The 21,702-nt window shown below is 41.4% G+C and overlaps 1 protein-coding gene across 18 annotated transcripts in view; it reads right to left on the bottom strand.

Annotated features, from left to right (window-relative positions):
• Positions 1 to 21,702, bottom strand: part of ENOX1 (ecto-NOX disulfide-thiol exchanger 1) — a 503,910-nt gene that overhangs the window by 4,418 nt on the left and 477,790 nt on the right. For 14 of the 18 annotated variants that reach the window (XM_073345396.1, XM_073345273.1, XM_073345245.1 and 11 more), the window contains 2 exons: positions 5,654 to 5,756; positions 2,863 to 2,948 (listed from right to left, as the gene is read on the bottom strand). The exons of 1 other annotated variant lie outside the window; for it this stretch is intronic. In XM_073345396.1, coding sequence (XP_073201497.1) covers positions 2,863 to 2,948; positions 5,654 to 5,756 — 189 coding nt within the window. Of the gene's footprint in view, positions 1 to 2,862; positions 2,949 to 5,653; positions 5,757 to 7,185; positions 8,834 to 21,595; positions 21,698 to 21,702 lie in introns of those variants that run through there. 3 more of the 18 variants (XR_012159112.1, XR_012159113.1, XM_073345365.1) reach the window with 3 other exon arrangements.

Raw genomic sequence — 21,702 nt, 5'->3', positions numbered from 1 at the left:
AACTCCTTGTGTAGAGTGGTTGTGTCTTCCTGTGTGGAGCAGGACAGTGGGGTGGGAGGAGGTATTGTTTCATGATTTCTGTGTGTATATAAAGTCTGCTGCAGTTTCCACGGTAAACATCTGATGAAGTGAGCTGTAGCTCACGAAAGCTCATGCTCAAATAAATTGGTTAGTCTCTAAGGTGCCACAAGTACTCCTTTTCTTTTTGCGAATACAGACTAACACGGCTGTTCCTCTGAAACCTGAATACTGATGGGGGCCTCTGGGCACGATCATAATACAAAAAATAATGGGAAAATGTGTACTGCTGCTGCTTCCTGCGCAATAGATTTGTTATTCACAGCAGTATCCTCCAGTTCTGTGGACAACAGGTTTATTACAAATCTATTTACTAACACTCCTAGCACACGACTATGGGAGTATTGTTCATTTTCAAAGCACTTTACCAACAGGAAGTACACAAATTAAGCCTCACCACACCACCCCAGCAAGATAAGAAAATATTAGCCATAACCCTTTATTTTCCCAAAGGGGAGACTGAGGCAGAGTTTAAGTGATTTGCAGAAAAGTGCCAGAGAGAGTCAGTGTAAGGGCCAATCAATCTACAGCCAAAACGAAATTTGCTACATATTTTTCTTACTTCTCATCAGAGTAATTGATAACAAGTTACTTTTGGGTAACGTGTGAATTGCACAGTGAGGCTGCAGCCAACCTGGGTACTATGACATGATCATTCCTGCTTAGGTTAGTAATGACAAGGTATCCATGGAAAGTAAATGAAATTAATCTTTGAGATTACATCTCAGGATCACGTTATTAAAAAGTAATTGGTTACTACTGTCAGTCACTTCAGAAGTAAGCTCATCCGGCCAAATCCTGCAGTCCACATTTATTATCTAGCACTGATGTAGCCCTGCAAATTTAAACAGCCCTTTACAGAAAGGGAGAGAGATGAAGGTCCATTCCATGAGGAGTTTACAACCTAAGTGTCTGACCCTGCCACCCTTACTCGTGTGAATGCTCCCAGTGAAGTCCATGAGACAATTTGTGTGAGTAAAGGTTGCAGCACTTGGCCTGAATTAAACACAGGAAATGATTCCAACCGGCAAGTGAGAGACGGAAAAGAGGCATAAGGGGTACAACAAATACCAGTCTGAACTGTGGTATGGGGCACACAGAGCCTGTATTTTAAACATTGATAATTAAGCAGGAGTGGCCAACCCTGGGAGAGAACAGCAGTTGAAACCTAATCAAAAGCAGTGGGTATTACAAAGGGATTTGAAAGATGCGTGAGGACGCTCGGCTGACTGGCAGAGCGAGTATGTGCCAGAGATTTGGAACAGCGTGAAAAGAGGCACAAAAGCGTGACTGCGAGAAGATATGGAGCATCCGAGCACAGCATTAGGTGAGGAGTGTGGGGGAGAGAAGGGGCTGAGATCTAAGTGCCTTGGAAGTCAGGACCAGGAATTTGAACTCGATACAGAAAGAAATACGTCATCACTCGGATTTGTACAACCCTGAAATGAAAACACAGCCATCCAGTTACCCAGCCCTACCCTGCACCCATCTCCTTCAGGACAAGAGAAAAATGATGGCCTGTGATGCGCTGACAAACAGGCTGTTATGGCAGGAAGCGAGTTGCAAAGGCTCAGGGCCCTGCCAGCTCCCCCTTCTCTCTCACACTAATGGGGCTCTTGCTAAGGCATCTCCACTACTCTCTACCTTGCACTATTTTGCATGGAGACCACGAAAGGGTTCTAGGGAGGGGTGGCATAGTCAGAGCAGAAGGAAAGGAACGTTAGCTGGGCTACAGTCCGAATGTTAGATAGATTGAAGAGGGGAGAGTCCAGGAGGACAGGAAGTGGGAGGTTATTGCAGTCAGTTGAAGTCAATAGTATAAGGGGTGCAGGATTTGACCCATAGTATGTAACTAGTTACTTGTATCTCAACAACCACATATGCAAATCATTGTTAAGTGCCTAATGTCTGCTTGTATTTTATAGCCACACCATGGCCAGTATTTAACTCCTTACTTCAGAATGAAAGGGTTTATTTAGAACCAAGTTATACTGACCAGAGGAAGAGATAATAGGAATATGAATTTTATTTATGTAATCAGACTTTTGTTGCATTGACACAGGCATCACCACATTTAGCCAGTGAGCAAAGAATATTTTTCATAAGCACAGTGTCGATTATGTGGATAGGATGAAGTGAAAAGAGAGACAGTGTATTATCTATCTTACTGTAGTCTCTTCCCCTGGTCCATCTGCATGCTATAGCCTGAGGTGGTGACCACTTCTGTGGCTCCTCTGATAGGGCCTGCAGCCCTATCAGTCCTTTATACTCCACTCTCCATTTGTACTGCATAATTCATGCTCCAAAGTGCACAGAGGGCTCACTGATCCAAGTATCAAGAGCATTCTCAGCTCTGAGGGGCAGCATCAGGGTAAGGTGAGGGACGCATTGCAGGGTACAAGGCTCTCTAAGAGGCACAGTCCCAAGAAAAGGTCTCTGTCTGGCCATCCTCTCTCCTTTTGGTGGCCAGAGCTAAACCTACATCTTAATTTATTTCCTACATATTACATGAAGTAAATAAGAATCATGTTTCCTAGAATCAGTGTGGTAGTCTTTGCCATTTAATACAACAGCCTTCGTTGCCACAAAAGCACAGCAAAGTAATGAAAGGCAAAAGACCTCAGGTACATGTGTGCAACGTAATTTGCGAATGAATGAAGACTGCGAACCCGCAAGCCCCACATCCCATTACCTCTCTAATGGACACTCACGCCGAGTTTAACATGCATAAAGAACAAAACAAAAGTTCTATAAAGAAACCAGACTTTGATTAACATTGTTTACCCTAGAGTCCAGTTGCTGCATGTAAGACCAAAGGTATTCTATATTGGCGCCGAAAGGATGGACATGAAGAAATGTGGATATGATACCTGTATTAAAACAAACACACCAGGTATTGAAATTACCTGAGGCAATATATCGTATGTCTAAACACAGTAGTTCTGAATAAGTCATTGCAAGTTTTCAGTCTGCATTACGATTCTTATATTTCTTACACAGTTCAACAAACAAAAGAGAACAGTACATTTTTAACACAGCCATAGTAACATGATAAACACAATCGCTCATCTTCAGAAATGACAGCAGTTAGCAAGTAAGTGGCCAAGGTAATATACAGATGAATAAAGGGATTTCTAAACAAAGACTTGCTGGAAACATTTCAATTACCTATTTTATGCTTGATTTACCAATATATAATAGTAGATATTGGAATGGAAAAATTATTGCCTTTTCCCTTTCAGTGGAAGCTCTGTTGTGGAAACGTTTCATATAAACTGTGTCAGAAACTGCATTGCCTTGAATTTTTCTAATAATTACGCTGTTGCTAGTTATGATAAGTGTTTAATCCACATTACCCCAAAGTGCTGCTGAGAGAAGAACAAATCCTTCTTGACATATTTACTTATTTTTTTTCCTTAAAAGGGAGCAAGCTCTGTCTTTCTTCATTGCAATTTACAAGATCATGTTAAAAGGTCTGGGAATAAAGGGCTGAGGAGGAGTCAGATTCTAAATCTAGAGTTTTTTTTCCTGCAGTGGAAATCAAGTGTCAGCATAATAGTGACGAATCGAGAAAGCAGGATGTTGGATGTCAGCATTGCTATTAAAAGCATTATCCCATTTCTCCTTCTCTACATGAACAGTGGGTATATGGAATGGTCATCAGCATGCATGTCACTAACTATTTGCTGAGAGTTGAATAGCAAGATTCAAAGATATTTTCAGTTCCCTTTGGTCGAGTTTCTTAACTAATAAACCTTAAGGGGGTGGTTCTTTATTTTTAAGGCATAAACAGAGCAAGATCAAAATGGTTACAAATTACAAAAATGGGTCACTGTGTCTTGTGAACTGCAGGCCACTCTGCTGATACTGACTGAAATAGAATCACCGTTAGGTTTCAGCGTTTCCCAAACACTGGCAACACTAGAAAAAGATAAGTAAAGCTTAACTCATTTTACATCTTTCCTTTTCCTCTTTCAGATTTTCAGTTATGTTTGCAAATTCTAGTCCTGATCCTGCAAAAACTTACTTACATAGTGGGTCATCCCATGGAAATCAATGGAAATAGCCGTCCACAGTGTACAAACATAAGCACACGTGTAAATCTTTGCAGGATCAAGGTCTCTGCCAATAATTGCAGAGATGGGCCCAAACTAAATACCACTAAACTTTGACTGGATCTGTTGGAAATCCAAACCTGTATTCAGTCTTCAGTTTGCTAATGTTATAGATTGAACCAAAACTTCATACCCAAACACTTCCGTTTTGGGGCATTCAAAATCCAGATCTGATTTCTGTACCTATGGCCCATTTTTAATTAATGTAAATGAAATAAAAGGCTACTTAAAAATATGCTTGTAATTATTGACTAGAGATGCATGATACCAACTTAGTAACTCAGCTTTTCTTAAGTGAATTTTAGTGCTTGTGAAATATTGACAATTCTAGAGAATGGGCAGATATAGGGCAAAGTCTCCGCCCACCAATCACCAATGTGCCTCATCCCTGATCTTGAAGGGAAAGAGTAATGTTGGGTTTCCGTGCCCATGCAGTCCTTGGCTCCCATTAAGACCACCAGTTCTGCTGATGGTTGTCTGATGTGGACATCTGACCATTAGGACCAGGACTGAGACCACATGCTCACTTCAAATGAGCCATGGGACAGCCATAAAGTGGTAACTACTTTAGATAATTACCAAAGTGGGCTGGATTCAAATAACTGGTCACTTAGCGGTGAAAAGCTCTACATAAAATTCCCAATATACCAAGTCATCTACCTCAATTTATCTATGAATAAATCAAAGGCATTCATTTATAGTTACAGTTAAAAGGAAGCCAAATGCTGGGACCGAAATTATGTATGGAATGTCTGATCCAAAATTAAAAAGAACCCAAACTAACAACCTTATATATCACAATCCATCCCCACTGTATCATGTCATGCCAGTCATAGTTCATTTCCTGGAATGGACCAATGCCCGTTACCTATAATTTCCCTTTAAAGTTTTTCATTAGGTATGCTAAAGTATTAACTGTCCTTGAGGTATTTCCCATACCTATTCTTGTCAGTAAACTGTCACCTAATGTAAAAAAAAAAAAAAAGGAAACTGTTAAGGGCATCCTTATTTTGTTCAATATTGTTTCTGTTCCTTTCTCTTACACCCATTTTGTTAGTGCAATGGGAAGATCACCATTCACACTGTTCTATTCCATGAGACCCTGGAACAAGTAAATTCAGTCTCTATCTATTGTCACCTTACAAGCATAGAGGCAGATTCTGCAACTTGTCCTGCATAAGAAATGTTTATGTTAAAATTAGTAGGTCTTCATAGGTGAGTAAGGCTTAGTCATGCGAGTGAGCCTTGTCGAACTGGTCCTGTATCCCTTATGATCAAAACGTTTCTATTGATTCCATGTGGCTGTTCTGACTGTAACCCGTGTGAACACATGGGAATGATAAGCAGCACAGTCTTTAGGTTCTAATTCCATTAAGTCAAACGTTCAAGGTTGCTTATTCCACAATAATTTTTTCCTAGTTGTTATATGCAGTGATGAACTGAGTACTGAGTTGTCTTACCTATTAACAGCGCCTCTTTCTCTGATCTTAGACCTTGGCTTCGTTTCTCAGAATTTTTCTCTCTCTCTTGGTTGACCAATGCTACTGTCAACACATTGATTTCCTACGAAGTTTAAAAACAAAACAGGTGTTTATGTAGATTTCATTCATTTCAAGAAAAAACCTGCCTACTGCTTTTTAACTCTCTCTATAAAAGATCATTACTTTAATTTACAGCTAAGGACAAAACAATTATAAATAATTGAGTTGTTTGCAGAATATTAAAGGCCTTTTTGAAGCACTGTTTCCCCAACTGCTGCAAGCAGAGCGATTTCCTGCATATAGTAGGTGCCAACTTTGTCACAGCTGCCTCTTTATTAGGCATGACAGACGGTACACACTAGAGAGGTTTAGAAAATTCCACTTTTACAGCAAGCAGAATGGGGACCTTATAACCTCCTAAGAAAATCTCAGAACAAAGACAACAACTAGGCAATATGGTTGGACTGTTATATTTACATGGCTTTTTGGCACTGAAGGAGGGATTTGACAGGCTGTGAATATTCCACATTTTTTAAATAAAAATCATTGTGACAAACTTTCTGCTCTGGTAATTGACTTACATTTTTAAAATTACCAGCATGACAAAAAGAGTTTGAAATGTGTGTGTGTGTTGGGGGGGCACTGTTGGTTCCAAGAAGCAGCAATTACGGTAAAATCTTGATGGACAGTCACCTAAGTAGCTGTGTTTGGTCCAGCTGCTTCTCGGTAGGGTTGAGCACAAAATTGTTTTCCTGTCCTGTGAAATTTTTTAAAAAATTCCTATCCCAAATTAGGACAGTCACAATTTTAGAAACCTTTGTGTCCCACAAATCCAATATTTTTTTATTTGGGCTAATTGAAAAATTTGGTTTTGATAATTTTGAAGTGATTTGTTTCAATTTTAGTCATTTTTTATTTAAATGTTTTTTACAAATTTTGAAACAAAAAGTGGATTGGAACTAGAAAAAACTGAATTTTTCATTTAGAAAATGACAATTTCAAAATGATGTCTCAACAATTTTCATTTACAAAAAAAATTAGAGTTGAGAAATTCCTGCAAAAAAAATTCTGTTTCAACTAATTGGCATTTTTTCGCAGGATTGTCAACCAGCTCTACTTCTTAGACAAGAAAGTCATCTTGGCATTTACTAACTTGTAGTACTGTCATGCAAATAATAAATGATAACATCATCATCATCATCATCCCTGGGATGGATAACACTAATGACACTGCTCCAGATACAACCCACAGCTGAAGTAAGTACTAATCTGCTGCAGACTTTGGGCAACAAAAAGGAGAGGAGGAAGAATACTAATGAAAGCCTGTAAATGTATCTATCTATGGATTCTGCAGTGGGAGAGAAGGCCCGCTGAGCAGAATAATTGGGCTAGGAGGAAGATGAAGGAGAATACAGCATGAAGCTAGAGCAATGCAAGTCAGTAGAGACCGTATACATTAAGATATAATTTTTGTCTCCAAGGATATAAAAGCATTCTAAAAAGGGTAATTATGGATAGGGAAGAGAGAGACCAACAAGATGGGCACTTGATAAAACAATCCCCCAAAACACCTGACTATCTTTTTTGGAAAGTTAGAAAGTTTTGTAGAGTGGTGATACAGGGAAAGAAACTCTACTCCCTTTGGCATTAGACAGCAGATGGTGTCTCATCTAATGGGCAGGTTTGAGGATGTGCAAAACCCTCAATAGGATTTATGGAGCAGTGTTAATGGAGACTAGAGGAAGTCACAGGAAGTTGTTCTTGCTTGGATGGATGGTGGGGGGAGAAAGCAGGGAAACACTGGTAATCTTGCTAGTGACACAGAGGATGCTTAAAAAGCAGGTTGCACGCACTTGAGCCATTAAGAGTGAATGGGTTTACAGGAAATAAAATTCTTCTGTGCAAGACTTGCTGTCCCAGAGAAGATGATAAAATGGATGAACGGAGCCATTTGTATGCATTTGATGGCCAATATGGCCAAGTCTGGCTTAGGGATTCATGCCATAGCAAAAAGAGGGCAGCTAAGAACTGTCAAAGGAGGCAGTAGCAACATTGGTAGGAACCAGGAGTTGAAGGAAAAGGAAATGGCCCTGCTCATATTTTAAAAAATAAATTCACCTACAACTCATCCAACATTTGCACTTGCAATTATAATATGAGTGAAAATCTTACTAATTACGTGTCTAACTACTGTATATGCTTCAGACGCAAATTTGGTAGTTGGGTCTGAAGCCACTAAGATTTGCATCCACACAGGTCACTTGTGGGCAGGAGAAAAAATGGTGCATTTTTTGCAGGGACAAATTGTGTCTGCAAACAGGAAAATTACATGTCAGCCTGGCTGGACATTTACTCGAAGAGTGCTAGACCAGGCTACAACTAACTGGAAGGATCACGGGTTACAGAGTGACGGATGTTTCACCCCTGTGACATAAGCAGCTGCTGCCAGCAACCTGCAGTCTCTGTAGCACTGTTGGAGAAACACTGCACTAGAGTATCTCCATTTTCCAGTACAACTTTGTTCCACCCTTAGTTCAGAGGCCATTTCTACTTGGCAGATGTTAGTTTCTGGGCCTTTATGCAGTCCCCTTTACCAGGTTTCATTATAACAGAAATAGTTTGCAACCATCTGTCTGTTACTGCAATAAAGGTGAAGAGTGTGGCTGAGCATGGAGAAATTAGTATTCATTAGAAGTGAAATGACCTTGGAAGGACTAAATGGAATATGTGGCTGTCATAAGCCAGGTTAAATAGCACTTGGAAGCCATTAGGGACATGGCCCCAGGAGTATTCATGAGTCACAAATTTCATCAGGTAATTGTAGAACATGGATGCATGACTAGAGTGCTACAGTTAAGGACAGACTACACATAAGGCAAACCTTTCTGCTCAGCGTGGATGGAGTCATTCCTTATGGTGCTAGCACAATTACCAAAAAAAGGGGCCTTTTGGTGTAAGTGGGGCCAGAGTATCACTTTAATTTTTTCTCAAGCAGATGATGAAAGGATTTGAATTCCCCTGCCCCACTTTGGTCCAAATGTTGTTAGCGAGCTGGGCCTGGGCTGAGGGGGCACGATTTCTCCGAGTCTGCAGATGCTTCACTTTTGGGGCTCCATGGTTTTGGATCAGATCAGTGGAGAGTCACTCTCGGTTGCAAGTCTGCAGGGATATTTCTAGGTAAAGTAATGCTGACATTCAATCATTATCTCACACAGGGTCCCACTCCACACACACAGGCTTTGGGCCCATCTACAGGCAGAGAACTAATAAGAGCCTGGCTCCTAAGGGAGCTGTGCTGCCAAAGGGAATACAGGGCCACTAAGGAGTAGTGGGGCGATGTTGGGTCTCCATGCAGATTTCTTGTGGGTACCCTGAGAATCACGGGATTTCTCTGCAGCTCATGAAATTTCAGCAGGGTAGATCTCTGTCCCCTGCCCACTCTGTGTGACAAAACTCTCCTTCCCCTCTGCAGCATGATTTTGAAGAAGCTTGTGGAGTTTCCCAATTCTCCCATAGTTTTTTTTTCCCCCCACAGGAAAGCATGACATCACCCTTGGCATTAAATTGCCAGACAGCATATCACTTATATGATCAGACTATGGCCATTCCCTGCACTAATGCAAAGGGGTGAGATGGATGTAAAGAGACTTCCTCCTCACACACACACCAGCGTACCCTCTTCCCTTGGGCTTAGCAAATACAGAAGCCCATGCATTTCCATGCATGCAAGGACATCCCTGTGCATGTTAACCACTCCAAAGAAGTCGGGAGTAGGTAGGGACATGGCACGTGTCCTCCCCTGGTACTCTTCCTTGCACACACTAGTCTACAGAGCTTTCTAAGGCTGGAACAGTAGCTCAGTTCCCCTCTACTTTACCCCTTACTCAGGGCTGTGCTTGACAGATAACATTTGGACCTTAACGTCTGTGACTTCCATATACTGTTTGGAATATGGATTGGTTGTGTGATCAGTCTGCAAAATTCAAATATCCAGAGAGTTTAAAAAGCCTCTGACTTATTTGGGTAATCCAAAGTTTTGAAAATTGTCTGAAAACCTGGGGGGAAACTATTGCTTATGGAGCACCTGGAAAATGCCTGTTCCCTGTGGCGTGGAGTGGGGGGATTCTGCTGGATTTTGTGGGGCATGGAGAATATTACGCTTTGTGAAGCACCCAGTAAAAGGTACACTTTGTGTGAGGTCACAGCACGTTTTGACATTTATACTGATGATACAAAGCCCAATTAACAGCTGTTTTGTGCAATTATGCCAACAGTAGCAGGAGAAGGGGAAGCAGAGAAGGACATTACGAGGTGTCTGGCAGTGCGGGGCACACAGGGAGCAACTGCAGAGGGCTGGCTGTGCATAAGCAGTTGCTACCCTTTCTTACCAGCCCCAAGCTTTCTCTGAAGACAGATGAGGAGGAGGGGAAAAGCTGTGTATCTGAAACAAAAGCAAGAGGCACGCAGGCCATCCAGAGCAGGGTGGAGATATGGTTAGGCATGTGAAGAAAAGGCAATTTATATTTTTGAAGGTGAAAAAAACACAAAGAGCCAAATTCTGCTGTCCTCAGTTGAGCAAAACTGTTACCGATGCCAATAGAAGTTTTGCTTGGTTAAGGACTGCAGAATTCAGCCTCAGATTTTAAACATATGGGTGAAATTCTGCTCATTTATACCCATACAATCCTAGTCATCTCATTGTAACAATGATTAGAATTTGGCCTACAGTGGGAAGATCACCTGTTTTCTACAGTATATTTCTTCTTATGTGGGGAAGAGACCTCAATATTAATGCAGACATAGATTAATATGATTATAACTTAATTTCAAACTTGTTTTCACCTTTCCTAAATATTAAGATATAGCAACAAGAATGTTATACCCAGGATGCTTGGAAATACAACAATACATATATTTAGCTATTTATGTTACTAAGTGTTAGAGCTAATCAAAGAAATTCCAGAAGGTTTCTGCTTTTATCTCTCAAGGACAAGCCAACATTACAAAGACAGACCATTCATGTTTTAAGTAGAGAAAAAAGGAACGTAGGGTGTGTTATCAGAGCCATAAATATAATTGTAAAGTGAGCCTACACCAACTCCTTCTTTTCTTTTCAAAGGAAAACTTGAGTTTAAACCTACACAAAGAATTCCAGAAATATCCTTATTGAAACTGATTTATTTTGTAAACACCCTAAAGTCTTTTTTCTTTGAACTTGGGGAACATTTATGGTGGGAAATGTTTTGCCGAAGATATTGGTTACTTCCAACTCACGTTTCCACTTATAGATGAAAACCTTTGCTGTTTCTCAAATGTTTAAGATGGCATAAGCTTTCAAAATGTATATTGGCAAATATGTTATATCTAAATGTAAACCTTCATATAATAACTGCCTGACAGCATTGTTGTATGAATAAAAAGATGTTGTATGTATAAATATAGCAAGCTCATTTGATGCAAAACTAATTACTAATGTAAGAGGCCATTTAAGTGCAAAATATTTATATTAATGGAGAATGAATTAGTTACAGGCAGTGCACAAGCAAACCCTCACCAACTCAGGAAGACAAGAAAATTGGTGTTCCAGAAATTGTTCTGCAGAGTCAACAACTATTAAATATTTAAACTAAAGTCTTTGTAAGAGTTATTTAATTTAAAAAGTCTCTTCTGGGAGCTAAAAACTTGTGTATAAAGGACAGGAATGTTTGGACTGTTTGAAAAGAATTTCATTTCCTCTCAAATGCTAATAAAATCAAGTCTCAAAAATGGACTGAATACAAAGAAAGAATTAAAACAAACTTTAAAAGTTATCTGGATCTTTCTTGCTGGGAAAAGAACAAAGGCAATTAAATAAATGTTGCATATTCATTAAACGGACTGCATATTCGGGAGCTGAAAGTGTCAGCTAAGCCAACCCTGAAGGCATGATGCCAATGAAAGTGACAACAACCAACTTGAATTTAAACAAGCCTGAGAGAGGGGTGTTTTCCTATCATTTCATGAAAATAGGAAGGAGAAGAGTATAAAGACTCAGAAGTGAGCATCCTACACACCGCCCCTCTGCTACTCCGCCTAGACAGCAAGCACTCACAGACAGAGAAGACTCAGGAAGAAACCAACCCAAGGAAAACCTCCCCAAGACCTCAACATGGATTGATGAGAGAAAGTTAACTAAGACTGCCAATGGATTAGATTTAAAACTCTTGTAATGATTTACGGGGCTATGCAAATTCTGTTGTAACTTAAATTACTATGTCAGGTTTCAGTGTAGCAGCCGTGTTAGTCTTTAGTTTCAAAAAGAAAAGGAGGACTTGTGGCACCTTAGAGACTAACAAATTTATTTGAGCATAAGCTTTCGTGAAGTGAGCCACAAAAGCTTATGCTCAAATAAATTTGTTAGTCTCTAAGGTGCCACAAGTACTCCTGTTCTTTTTAAATTACTATCAGTTTCTCCTGTTTAATCGCCTGGAGCAGAGATAGGGGCTAGACATTGGTAAACAGCAAAATAGTGGGATAAAGCTGGATTGAAGATTCTTAATATTTGTAATTGGCCTGGCTTAGGACAGATCCTTAAATGGCTTCTTCAAAATAATTAATTTAAAAATCTTCTTTGAATTTCATAGTTAAGATTGCTTACTTTGTCCAGCTATAAACTGTTTAGGTTATTATTAATAACTAGACAGATTTCATTTGCCCCTAAACAAATTATTTTTATCATACGTAAACAGTTTTAACCATCTAATAAGATACTAAAACTGAATTCACAGTAATTGTGGACAACAATATACTTTGGTCTTCACTTACGAAGAGAAAAGAGCCCCTCAGATGCGGTCCACTCTCAAAGGTGTAATTTCTGTTAAACGCTCTCCGCAGAGAGACATACACAAGAGTTTGTAACAGAAGTAACCAGTTTATTATTTGTGTTTTGTGTAATGTTTCTTTTCCTGTCTTTAATAATAAAATAGCTATGGTTAATAATTGTGCTTATTTTGCTTGATCATGGATGTCCCCTAAAGCATGGAAAAAAGCTGGTGTGACTAAATAATGGGAGACATGTCCCTGAGTTGGCAGTAAGAGAAACAATTAATAGAGCTGGCCTACCATTTCTTATTTCTCTAAACTAACCATTTTTAGAATAAAATTACTTGGGATCCAACAGTTTTAAAACTACCTCTTTCTACACCACACTTACATACAGTTTTTTGTTTTGTTTTTTTAACCCTCGTACAACCTCTTTTGGCTGCCCCAACCTTTAAGTGCTGCAACTCAGTTTTCATTTCTTTCAACAATTGGTTACATATGTCTCCATAGCCACACAGAGTAATAATTTAATCCTGGTGTGCAGCTTCTATTGGGTCTAGTTCAATGTCCACTGAAGTCAGTGGGAGCTTTTCCACTGACTTCAGTGCTCATCGGGTCGGGTCCATTCTTAGCTTTCAGGGGACACACAGATTAAGTTGCAGTCCCAAACAATAGGAAAGAGGATGATATTTACACACCTCTGCTTTTCAACATGTTCTCTCATGATGGCCATCCTGGATTCTTTACCAGTTATTTGATTGAAAGTATTCTGACAATTAGAAAGTCTCTAATATTTGAGTGATATAATTATCTTGCTGTTGAGATGGAATCTAGAAAAACATTGGTTTTGCTTTAGCAGAAGAACTATTAGCAGAGGGCCGCTGCAAGGCACACAATGCTGGTTCACTCCAGTTTAAGGGTCTGTTTACACAAGAGATTTAATGTGAAGGTTTTTGATGAGTATCTGGTAATCTGCAGTATGCAAGTCTCACCAAAAGCATGCACATGGGATGCCTGTCCAATTAGCGTCATGTGAACGCACAGTGGCAGTTTGCTGAGAAGTGAGGGAGTAGCATTCTTGGGGTCTATCCCATGGTTCTTTGCTTCACAGCCAAGCAGTGTGCATTGTGGATTTGTTTTCACTGTGAATTGTAGTATGCAAAGCAGAAGCCAGGCAGGTTGAAATAAAAAATCCCAAAATCATGTTTCCACTGTCTCTGCCCTATTCTTCCTTTCTGGGAGGGCTAGCATCATTTTCAAATTGTTGTTGGCCAGCAAGGACCCAGAAATGCACCATGCTGCTATGGCAGCAAGTGTGAATATGCAGAGGCTGCTGGGGCTGTATTACAGCATTCAAACCCGGGCACATTCTGCATTGGCCTCTGTCCACTGCACCACCGAGCAGATGGTGCAGGTGTGGGTGCAGGAGAATGTTCAGTGGCAGAATCAGTGGCTCCTCCAGGTAGCAGGAGAATACCGTGAAGCTTCTTGCAGCAGGATGAGGATGCTGAGCTGTTGGAACTAGAGGACCACTTCCTGGATCAGCTACACAGCATTCAGTGCCATTTCTGGGACCGGCAAACCAGCATGGATTGATGGGAGAGAATCATTCTGCAGACCTCGGATCACGAGCAGTGGTGCGAGAACTTTGGGATGGGGAGGGCTACCTTGATTGAGATCTGTGCAGAGCTGTAGTGACAGTGTACCAAAATGCAGTGCCCCATACCAGTAGGGAGGCAAGTCATCATTACCATCTGGAAGCTGGCCACCCCAGAGTGTAACTGGTCTGTAGCCAACCAGTTCGGCTTGGAGAGATGAACTGTTGGGACCAGTCTCATGCAGGTCTGCTATGCCATTAAAGTACTAGCTAGCTGGGTTATAATGCTCAGGAGATTAGTGATGGCTTTGCACACATGGGGTTCCCAAACTGTATTAGGACAGCTAATGGAACCAATATGCCTATCATTTGCCCCACTGCCCGGGTGCAGAATTTATAAACAGAAAGGGGTATTTATTCACAGTGGTTGACCACTGCAGCAGGTATACAGACAGAAATGCACGGTGTTCTGAGAGGGTCTATGATGAGAAGATCTTTCAGAACTCAGTTCTATTTAAATTAATGGAGAAAGGGGTGTTTGCCCCCAGGACCACTATGGACATTAGTCATGTGGAGACCATTCTCCAGGGAGAGATCTCATCCTCCTGAGATCCCTTCTGCCTCAGCTCTGCTAGCCTTTCCCCTTTGTGTTTCCTTCCTGTGCTTTTTTAACTACCCCTCCCAGCTGACAGGACAATTAGCTCCTTAAGGCTCCCAGGCCCAAGTCTGATTAGGTAAGTACTTCATTCCTCAGTCAATTCTTCTTTAGGGGGAAGTAATCAGAGCTTAAGTGATTGGAGTGTTGGGACAGCTGTTAGCTCTCAGCACTCTGTCACAGAATCATTTGGAAGCAGCAGAAAAAAAATGTCCTGACCATTATAGCTTTGTGCTGTGCTCTGCTCAATATTTGTGAGACTAAAAGGGAAAGCCTCAATGATCGGTGGGAGGCTGAAGTACTGATCTTGCTTGGTGGTTTAAACAGCTAGCACGGCATCCCATAGAGGATGCTAACACCAGGGAGAATATTGTCAGGGATGCCTATTATTCATATTTTGAGTCTTATGGTTGAACATGTGTAGCTGTGCATTCAGCTGCTAATCCATGGGGGGTGAAATAGACTGTGAGCAGTCCAGTATTGCTTGTGGGTGGTAGAAGTGGGACATTGCCTATATACTTTGGTGAAGCCGTATGGATTATTTTAGCTTCATTTAAAGGATTTTGTGTGTTACATGCAGTGATGAGTCATAATGGATCAAAATGGATTTTAAAAGGTTTTTATTATGAAGGAACAGTAACAAGGTCAAAGTTTAATTGAACCGAAGGATAAATAACAATAGTTTTTTATTTGAAAATACATTTACGAGAACAATCTACTCACTGACTAACAAAAAACAAATCTTTAAACAAAGCATCAGTGCAAGCCAAACTGAAAATGCAACAATGCAAACAGTGCAAAACTAACAAGTAGCTTAAAGTTACAGGCACATATAGGTCTTCCTTCTGCCTTTTCTTGTATGTGGGGGTTCTGGGGTTGAGTACCACAGCTCAAAATTTGCAGGTGCATTGCATGGGTCAAAAGTGCTGGGCTTCCAGAAGCCAGTCTTCTTGGTGGGCAGATGATGGATCTGACAGGAGAATGGTCTCTAGGATAAGTGCTGAATGGGTAAAGAGGGGAGGAATTGTTGATGGTCCCAGTAGCCACTATTGTCTAGGGACTGAAGGATGTGGCTAAGTCCTGGTTTACAGGACTGAAGGGACCACTGGCCTGGCAGTAGCATGTTTTGGAGGAGAGCATGCTGGCTCCAGATAGCATCCATAAGTTGCCTTGCAACTCCCTGTCTTTCTCCATGCTGTCCTGGGCCATGGTGATGCTGTCCTTGGCCTCTGTAACACTGTTCTTGGCCACTGCCATGATCTCTTGGGAGAGCTTCATTTCCTTCTCTGTCTGGATCACCATGTACTGCCTGCACTTCTTAGCTAGTGTGGTCTTCCCCTGGGACTCTATCATAAGTTCTGCAAACCTCTTGAGCTGAGTCTTCCTTTCCCATCCCCTCAGGATGGCTTGCCTGTTAGCAGTAGATAAAGGCATGGTCCTTGATGGTTTGGTTGTTGTAAGTGCCATGGAAATATGGGGGGAAAAATCATTTATTGTTCACATTCCATACAGGCCATGATAGCATTTTTTTAGTATGCATACATAACTTTACCTCCCTTAGGATCTTCCCAGCCTTGGGGGAACCTCAGAGATGGGCTCTGGGGGAGGGAGTGCGGGTGTCTGGGCCACAGGGACCCTGTGCAGCCCCCTGCTGTGCCCCCAAATACCCCCCTCTCAGTACACACACACACCTCCAGTACCCTCCAAATATCACCTCCAGCACCCCCAAATACCCCCTCAAACACCCTCTAAATACTCCCTCTCGGTACATACACCTACTCCTCCAGCACCCCAAAATATCACCACTGGCACCCCCCAAATACCTCCTCAGAGTACACATACCCACCCCTTCAGCACCCCCACATCTGTACCCACCCACATCAGTTCTCCCTCCCCCCCTTCCTGTGGCAGTACCCTCTATTTGGCAACTTAAAAAATTGTAACCCTATTGGGCAGGGCAAAAAACCAAGAATCCACTAAAAGACTGGAGGGGCAGAGTTTTCCCCCAAGATGTGCCCAACTGGCATGTGTGACACTCCCAGACTGAGGTGGCGACAAAACATAACAGAGAAACAGGAGCTAGGTTGTCGTAGGGGTTTCTTTAACTTTCTACTCCTGGGAGAATCTTTTTTTGTTGTCTGTATTGCTACAGACATAGTTGCTGACAGGTATTTTGAAATAAATTACCAAAATAATTGAAATTGGTGTGATTATATTGTGTTATTTTGACAACTAAAATATGTAGTATTTTGCAGAATTTTAAAATACTGTGCGCAGAATTTTTAGGCGGAGAATTCCTCCGGGAGTATGAATTGCCCAGGCGAAGCATGTTTGGAAACATGTACAGTGGGGCCGAACGGGCAGTGTGAGTTTACAGAGGGAGGCGAGGGCTGGATTCTCAGAACAGCTCCTAGCTCTCATCCGTCTAAAATGGCTGTGACCATGAAGTACCCGGAGCAGAAGACAGAACGGCTGTATAGCACAATAATAATAAATAATAAATTGAAATGATAGGTACTTACAGGACAAAGTTCCCTCCAGGAGTTCTGCCTTTTTCAGTCCTGGTCTGGGTTTCTGGCTAGAACCTGGGATTGGTTGATGCCTGGCAGGAATTGGGGTACATTGCAGCAGGGCGTGACTCCTGCTGGCTTTCCAGCTGGGTGATGTCAGGGTTCTGGGTCTCCAACAGATCCTGGATCTTAGGGGAAAGCTCCTCTCCAGCACCCTCCTGCTCAACCTCCAGTGGGCCTTGCTGGTCATTCTCAGTGTTGGGGGAGAGTGCAGCCAGCCGGTGCCACTATGTTGGCGGGGTCATGCTATATAATAGTGTAGCATTCTGTCCAGTTCACCATAAAAAGGACAGGTCACATATCCCCTGCCAGATTGTCTCCTTTTGTCCCTCATTTCAATGTACTTACTCCTAAGCTGCTTGTTCTTTATCCAGCACTGGTCAGCATCCTTGTCATGACCCCTCTTGGACGTGTGCTTGGGAACATCCACAAACAGGTCTTTATTCTGGTGGCTGGCCACAGGAGCTTCCTGCACCGACACTTCTCCCCACATGACAAGGAGATCCAGCGTCTCAGCACACCTCCAAGCAGCTACACGAGGCATGCTGTAGGGCTTCTGGAGTGCTGTCATGTTGTATTGCAAGAATGCTGGTACACTTAGATCCAGGAGCAAATGGGCAAATTCTGGTTCTGCACCAGTTTTTAAAGGGGGGAGGCGATGCCCTGAGAACTTGACATCAGAGCAAGGAGAGGTGAATAGACAGGTCAGTAATGATTGATTTGCTAAGCACTGTGGGATAGCTGTTGGAAGCATGCAAACAAAAGTGGTGTGCAGCAATTGAATCCACACAAACAGCAGACCCCACTAATTCAATGCACAGCAAACCTGATGCACTTGGCAACCAGACTCCAGAGTTCATGGCAAATGTGGAGCTAGTGGCAGTCATGGATTGTGTTGTGTGTACGCAACCATTTTCAAACTTCACTTGGTTTGATCTGCTTTAAAACCCCTGTATAGACAAGCCCAAAGACTTGACCTGCACCACCCACCACCAGAACACTGTTTCAATCCTAGTCCCACAGCATCTCTCTTGATCCATATCCCTCTGCAATCCAGCTAATGGGGTAGGGCTAGCTCGTTACAACATGCTATGCTACTGGTCAATTCTATAACAGGTTTTACTAGTAAGTGGTTTAAGAATTTTATTATTTGAAAATGTCTGAAAATAAATTAGTGTCCTTTTTCACTCAAGTCAGGGATGACCTTTGGGGTTAACCTATCTTTGGTGCCTTGTCCCAACCTAGCACTGAGTTCTTCCGCTACCACACACAATTCTTTTTTAAACTACCCTAATATTAAAAATAACACCATGCGAGTGTAGTTAAGAAGTGTGTTGGCACTAACAAATAAGCAGTTGACAACTCTGAAAAATTAACTGGCATTTAAAGTACATCATCAACAAAGAAGAAGAAAAATTAGAACAACAAATAAAAGATCTTGCAAATGAAACACTATAAAATGCATGTCTATGCAGCTAAGATTAGTCTGTTTGGTTTTATCCTGCATGATAGAAATATTTTCAGGAGTGGAGATTAATTGCATTATAGTGTTTTTGACATACCATTTTTCCAGTCCACTTGCCAGAGAGACACTTTTTATGTTTTGGTATAAAAACATTTACTATTATCACTTTCACCTGGCAAGTTTGGGCAACTAGCAATGATGTCAAAATAGCTGTCTAATCTCAGCTATCTTTTTATACGGCTCTCATTACCATAGTATTTGAACACAAATATTTTATTTGACTATATACTATGCAATGTGTATGTGATGATTAATGTTAAAGTCACTTGATATTTACTTTTAAAAATACATGGGTGGTCAGGTGTGTCATTTCCTTATATTCTGAAAGTATAAAATAGGGCGCAGATTCTTGGTGGCTCACGGAAATATTATTTTTCATGCAGTCTGAAGATAATTTGGTATGGGAAGAGATCATTGTTCTACATGTCTGTACAGTGCCTTGCACACTTTTGACATTATACAAATAATTGCAATAATCATCAGATTTTTCAAACACAGGATTAGACCTACATGGTGATAAAATTTATCCCTCAATTTTCTTGCATATTGTGCCACTGGAACAGCACAAACTGCATGTGTAAATTAAACTTTGCAAGCTGAATGAATACTTGTAGCTCATCGCAGACACACTATATGCTATGCAAACCAGGGGTTGGATCCTGCAACGTATTGACCGGCCTCGACTCCCACTGAAATCAATGTGGATTAAAGATATTCAGCACCCAATAGCACTCATTTGCAGGATCTGGATGTAATAAGGTGCTCTCAGAATGTTTCTCCAGCATAAGAACAGTAGAGCATTAAAAAAAATATTGAAATGAGAAAAAAAATTCTGCCCTAGAAATAGATTCTGTGGGTTTGTGAGATGGTCTGATAGGCATCCTTGAATTAACAAGAAGGAATCATAAAAACCCCTTATCCACTCTGAGAGGGTAAATGGATTTTGAGAGATACTCTTAGCCAGCTGTTGGGACTTGAAAACCCTGTGGCCAAGGGCAACCTCTCCATTTACAGGTGCCCAATATAGCACTTATGAGAGATGCTTTTATGAGAGATACTTTTAGTGTGCCTTCCACAAGATATCAGCCATTTTTCCTCCTCCTCCTGTACAGGACCTTGACTAGAATGATGAACACGCCCCAAATCAGTGCCTCCTATGAGCAATCAACACAGGTTCCCCCCGCCACCCCAAATATTCTTCACTGCCTGTTCTATTAAGATTGTCAGAAGAGAGGGGAAAGAAATAGCCTGATTCTCTCTATAGGGCTGTGGGACCAAGTCAACACTCCCACAGCGAGCACTATTAGGCTTACAGCAAAAGCAGAGAGAGACTCCATAATCCTTCGTGCAGTTACTAGGGAGCCCATGTAATGTAAAAGACAAACAGTGTAGTGACAGCAATGAGCCAGATTGCACTGCCAACCCTATGCAAAGTGCAGGGTATCCACACAGGTGCACATATATATAATTAAAAGCGGCTCCATTTCACTGACGGAAGAAGCGATTCCTGTATGTGTGTTTATATATTTTGTACAGCACTGTAGGAAGAAAGGCTGAACAGAACTGTCAGGTATTATTAAAATGTCAGGTGCTATTGGTAGCTGTGGGCATTGCGTGACTGTATCCCCACAGAGCTCATGAAATCCAAAGGCAGAAATGTCTGTGCTTTGCTGAGAGTGGGTGGCTGAATAGGTTTTAACATTGTGTTTCAGACCATTCGCTCCTCTCTTGCTGAGGTTAAATGAACCTACTCAGTCAAAAGCTAAGTCAGTATGCCACTGTTGCACTTCCAGTTAGGAACCAGGGAAGTGGTATGATTTGTTGCTCCATGTTAATGAAGGGGGTATCACTAAAGCCGGGGGCCATTTCAGATAACATATTCATTGTTAGACTGTGCCTCAGCCTACACTGTTACAGCACTTTCCCAAGGGCTGGATCTCTGCAGAGGCACTGCAGCTCAAACCATAGAGACTGTGATTCTGTAAGAACGCAGGTCTAAACACTGCACCATAATGAACTGCGTAATATGTATGTATCACTCTCCTCTAATGTACAGAATCACAAGTGGGAGGGGGGAGTTGTGAATTGTGAGGGTTTTTGATTTTCCAGAATCTGGAAATTTCTGGAAGGTGAACAGGGCATCTGAAACATGGCTCTGTACAAAGCTAGAGCTCGTGTTAGTTTTTCAATCTTCACAGTGCCGAATTCACTGGGTGGTTGTTTCTCATTCTAACTGGTGTAAGGTGTAAATATGAAAGCTGCTGATTAATACTGCAAAAGGATGATCAATCATCACTTTATGACTTTATCTGACTCTACATCCCTAAAGTTGAAGGCAATGGTAGAAAACAGGTGATTCAATGGCCTGCAGCAAAGAAAACATATTGTTGTTCTACAGGAAAATGTATACATTGTCAAGAGTTAAGTTGAAAGACAGCGTTTGTGTTCATCTCAAATGGGCAGAAAAATCAGTTTCTTTGGATTCTTCTACATCAAATGTGTCACTGAAAGTAACTTCGTCTATTGAAATGGAAGAGCAGAATACTGAGTCTGATGATCCTGCAAAGAAACAATTTTGATGCCATCATGATCCCTGAAATATAGCTGTTATAATATGTACTTGTTAAGATCTTCCAGCTGATCTTGAAGATCAGCTTCACTTAGGAACTGTCTCTATCTTTGCCATCCCCAAAATAGTAAGGATCATCCAGTGATTACCCTCATAAAAACATCTTAAAGGCAAAGACTTGAACTTGATAAGAGATAACATTACCTTCAGTGTAGCACTAAATGAACAATTTAGTGAAATGGTTGAAATGCTTCACCCTGGTATATTCCTCTGGACAGATTTACACTCAGAGGTTCACTACTAATGCTGGA

Source organism: Lepidochelys kempii, chromosome 1 (assembly GCF_965140265.1).
Source record: "Lepidochelys kempii isolate rLepKem1 chromosome 1, rLepKem1.hap2, whole genome shotgun sequence".
Classification (NCBI taxonomy): Eukaryota; Metazoa; Chordata; order Testudines; family Cheloniidae; genus Lepidochelys; species Lepidochelys kempii.
Note: the sequence above shows the minus strand (reverse complement) of the source record. Positions and strands in the feature narration are given on the sequence as shown.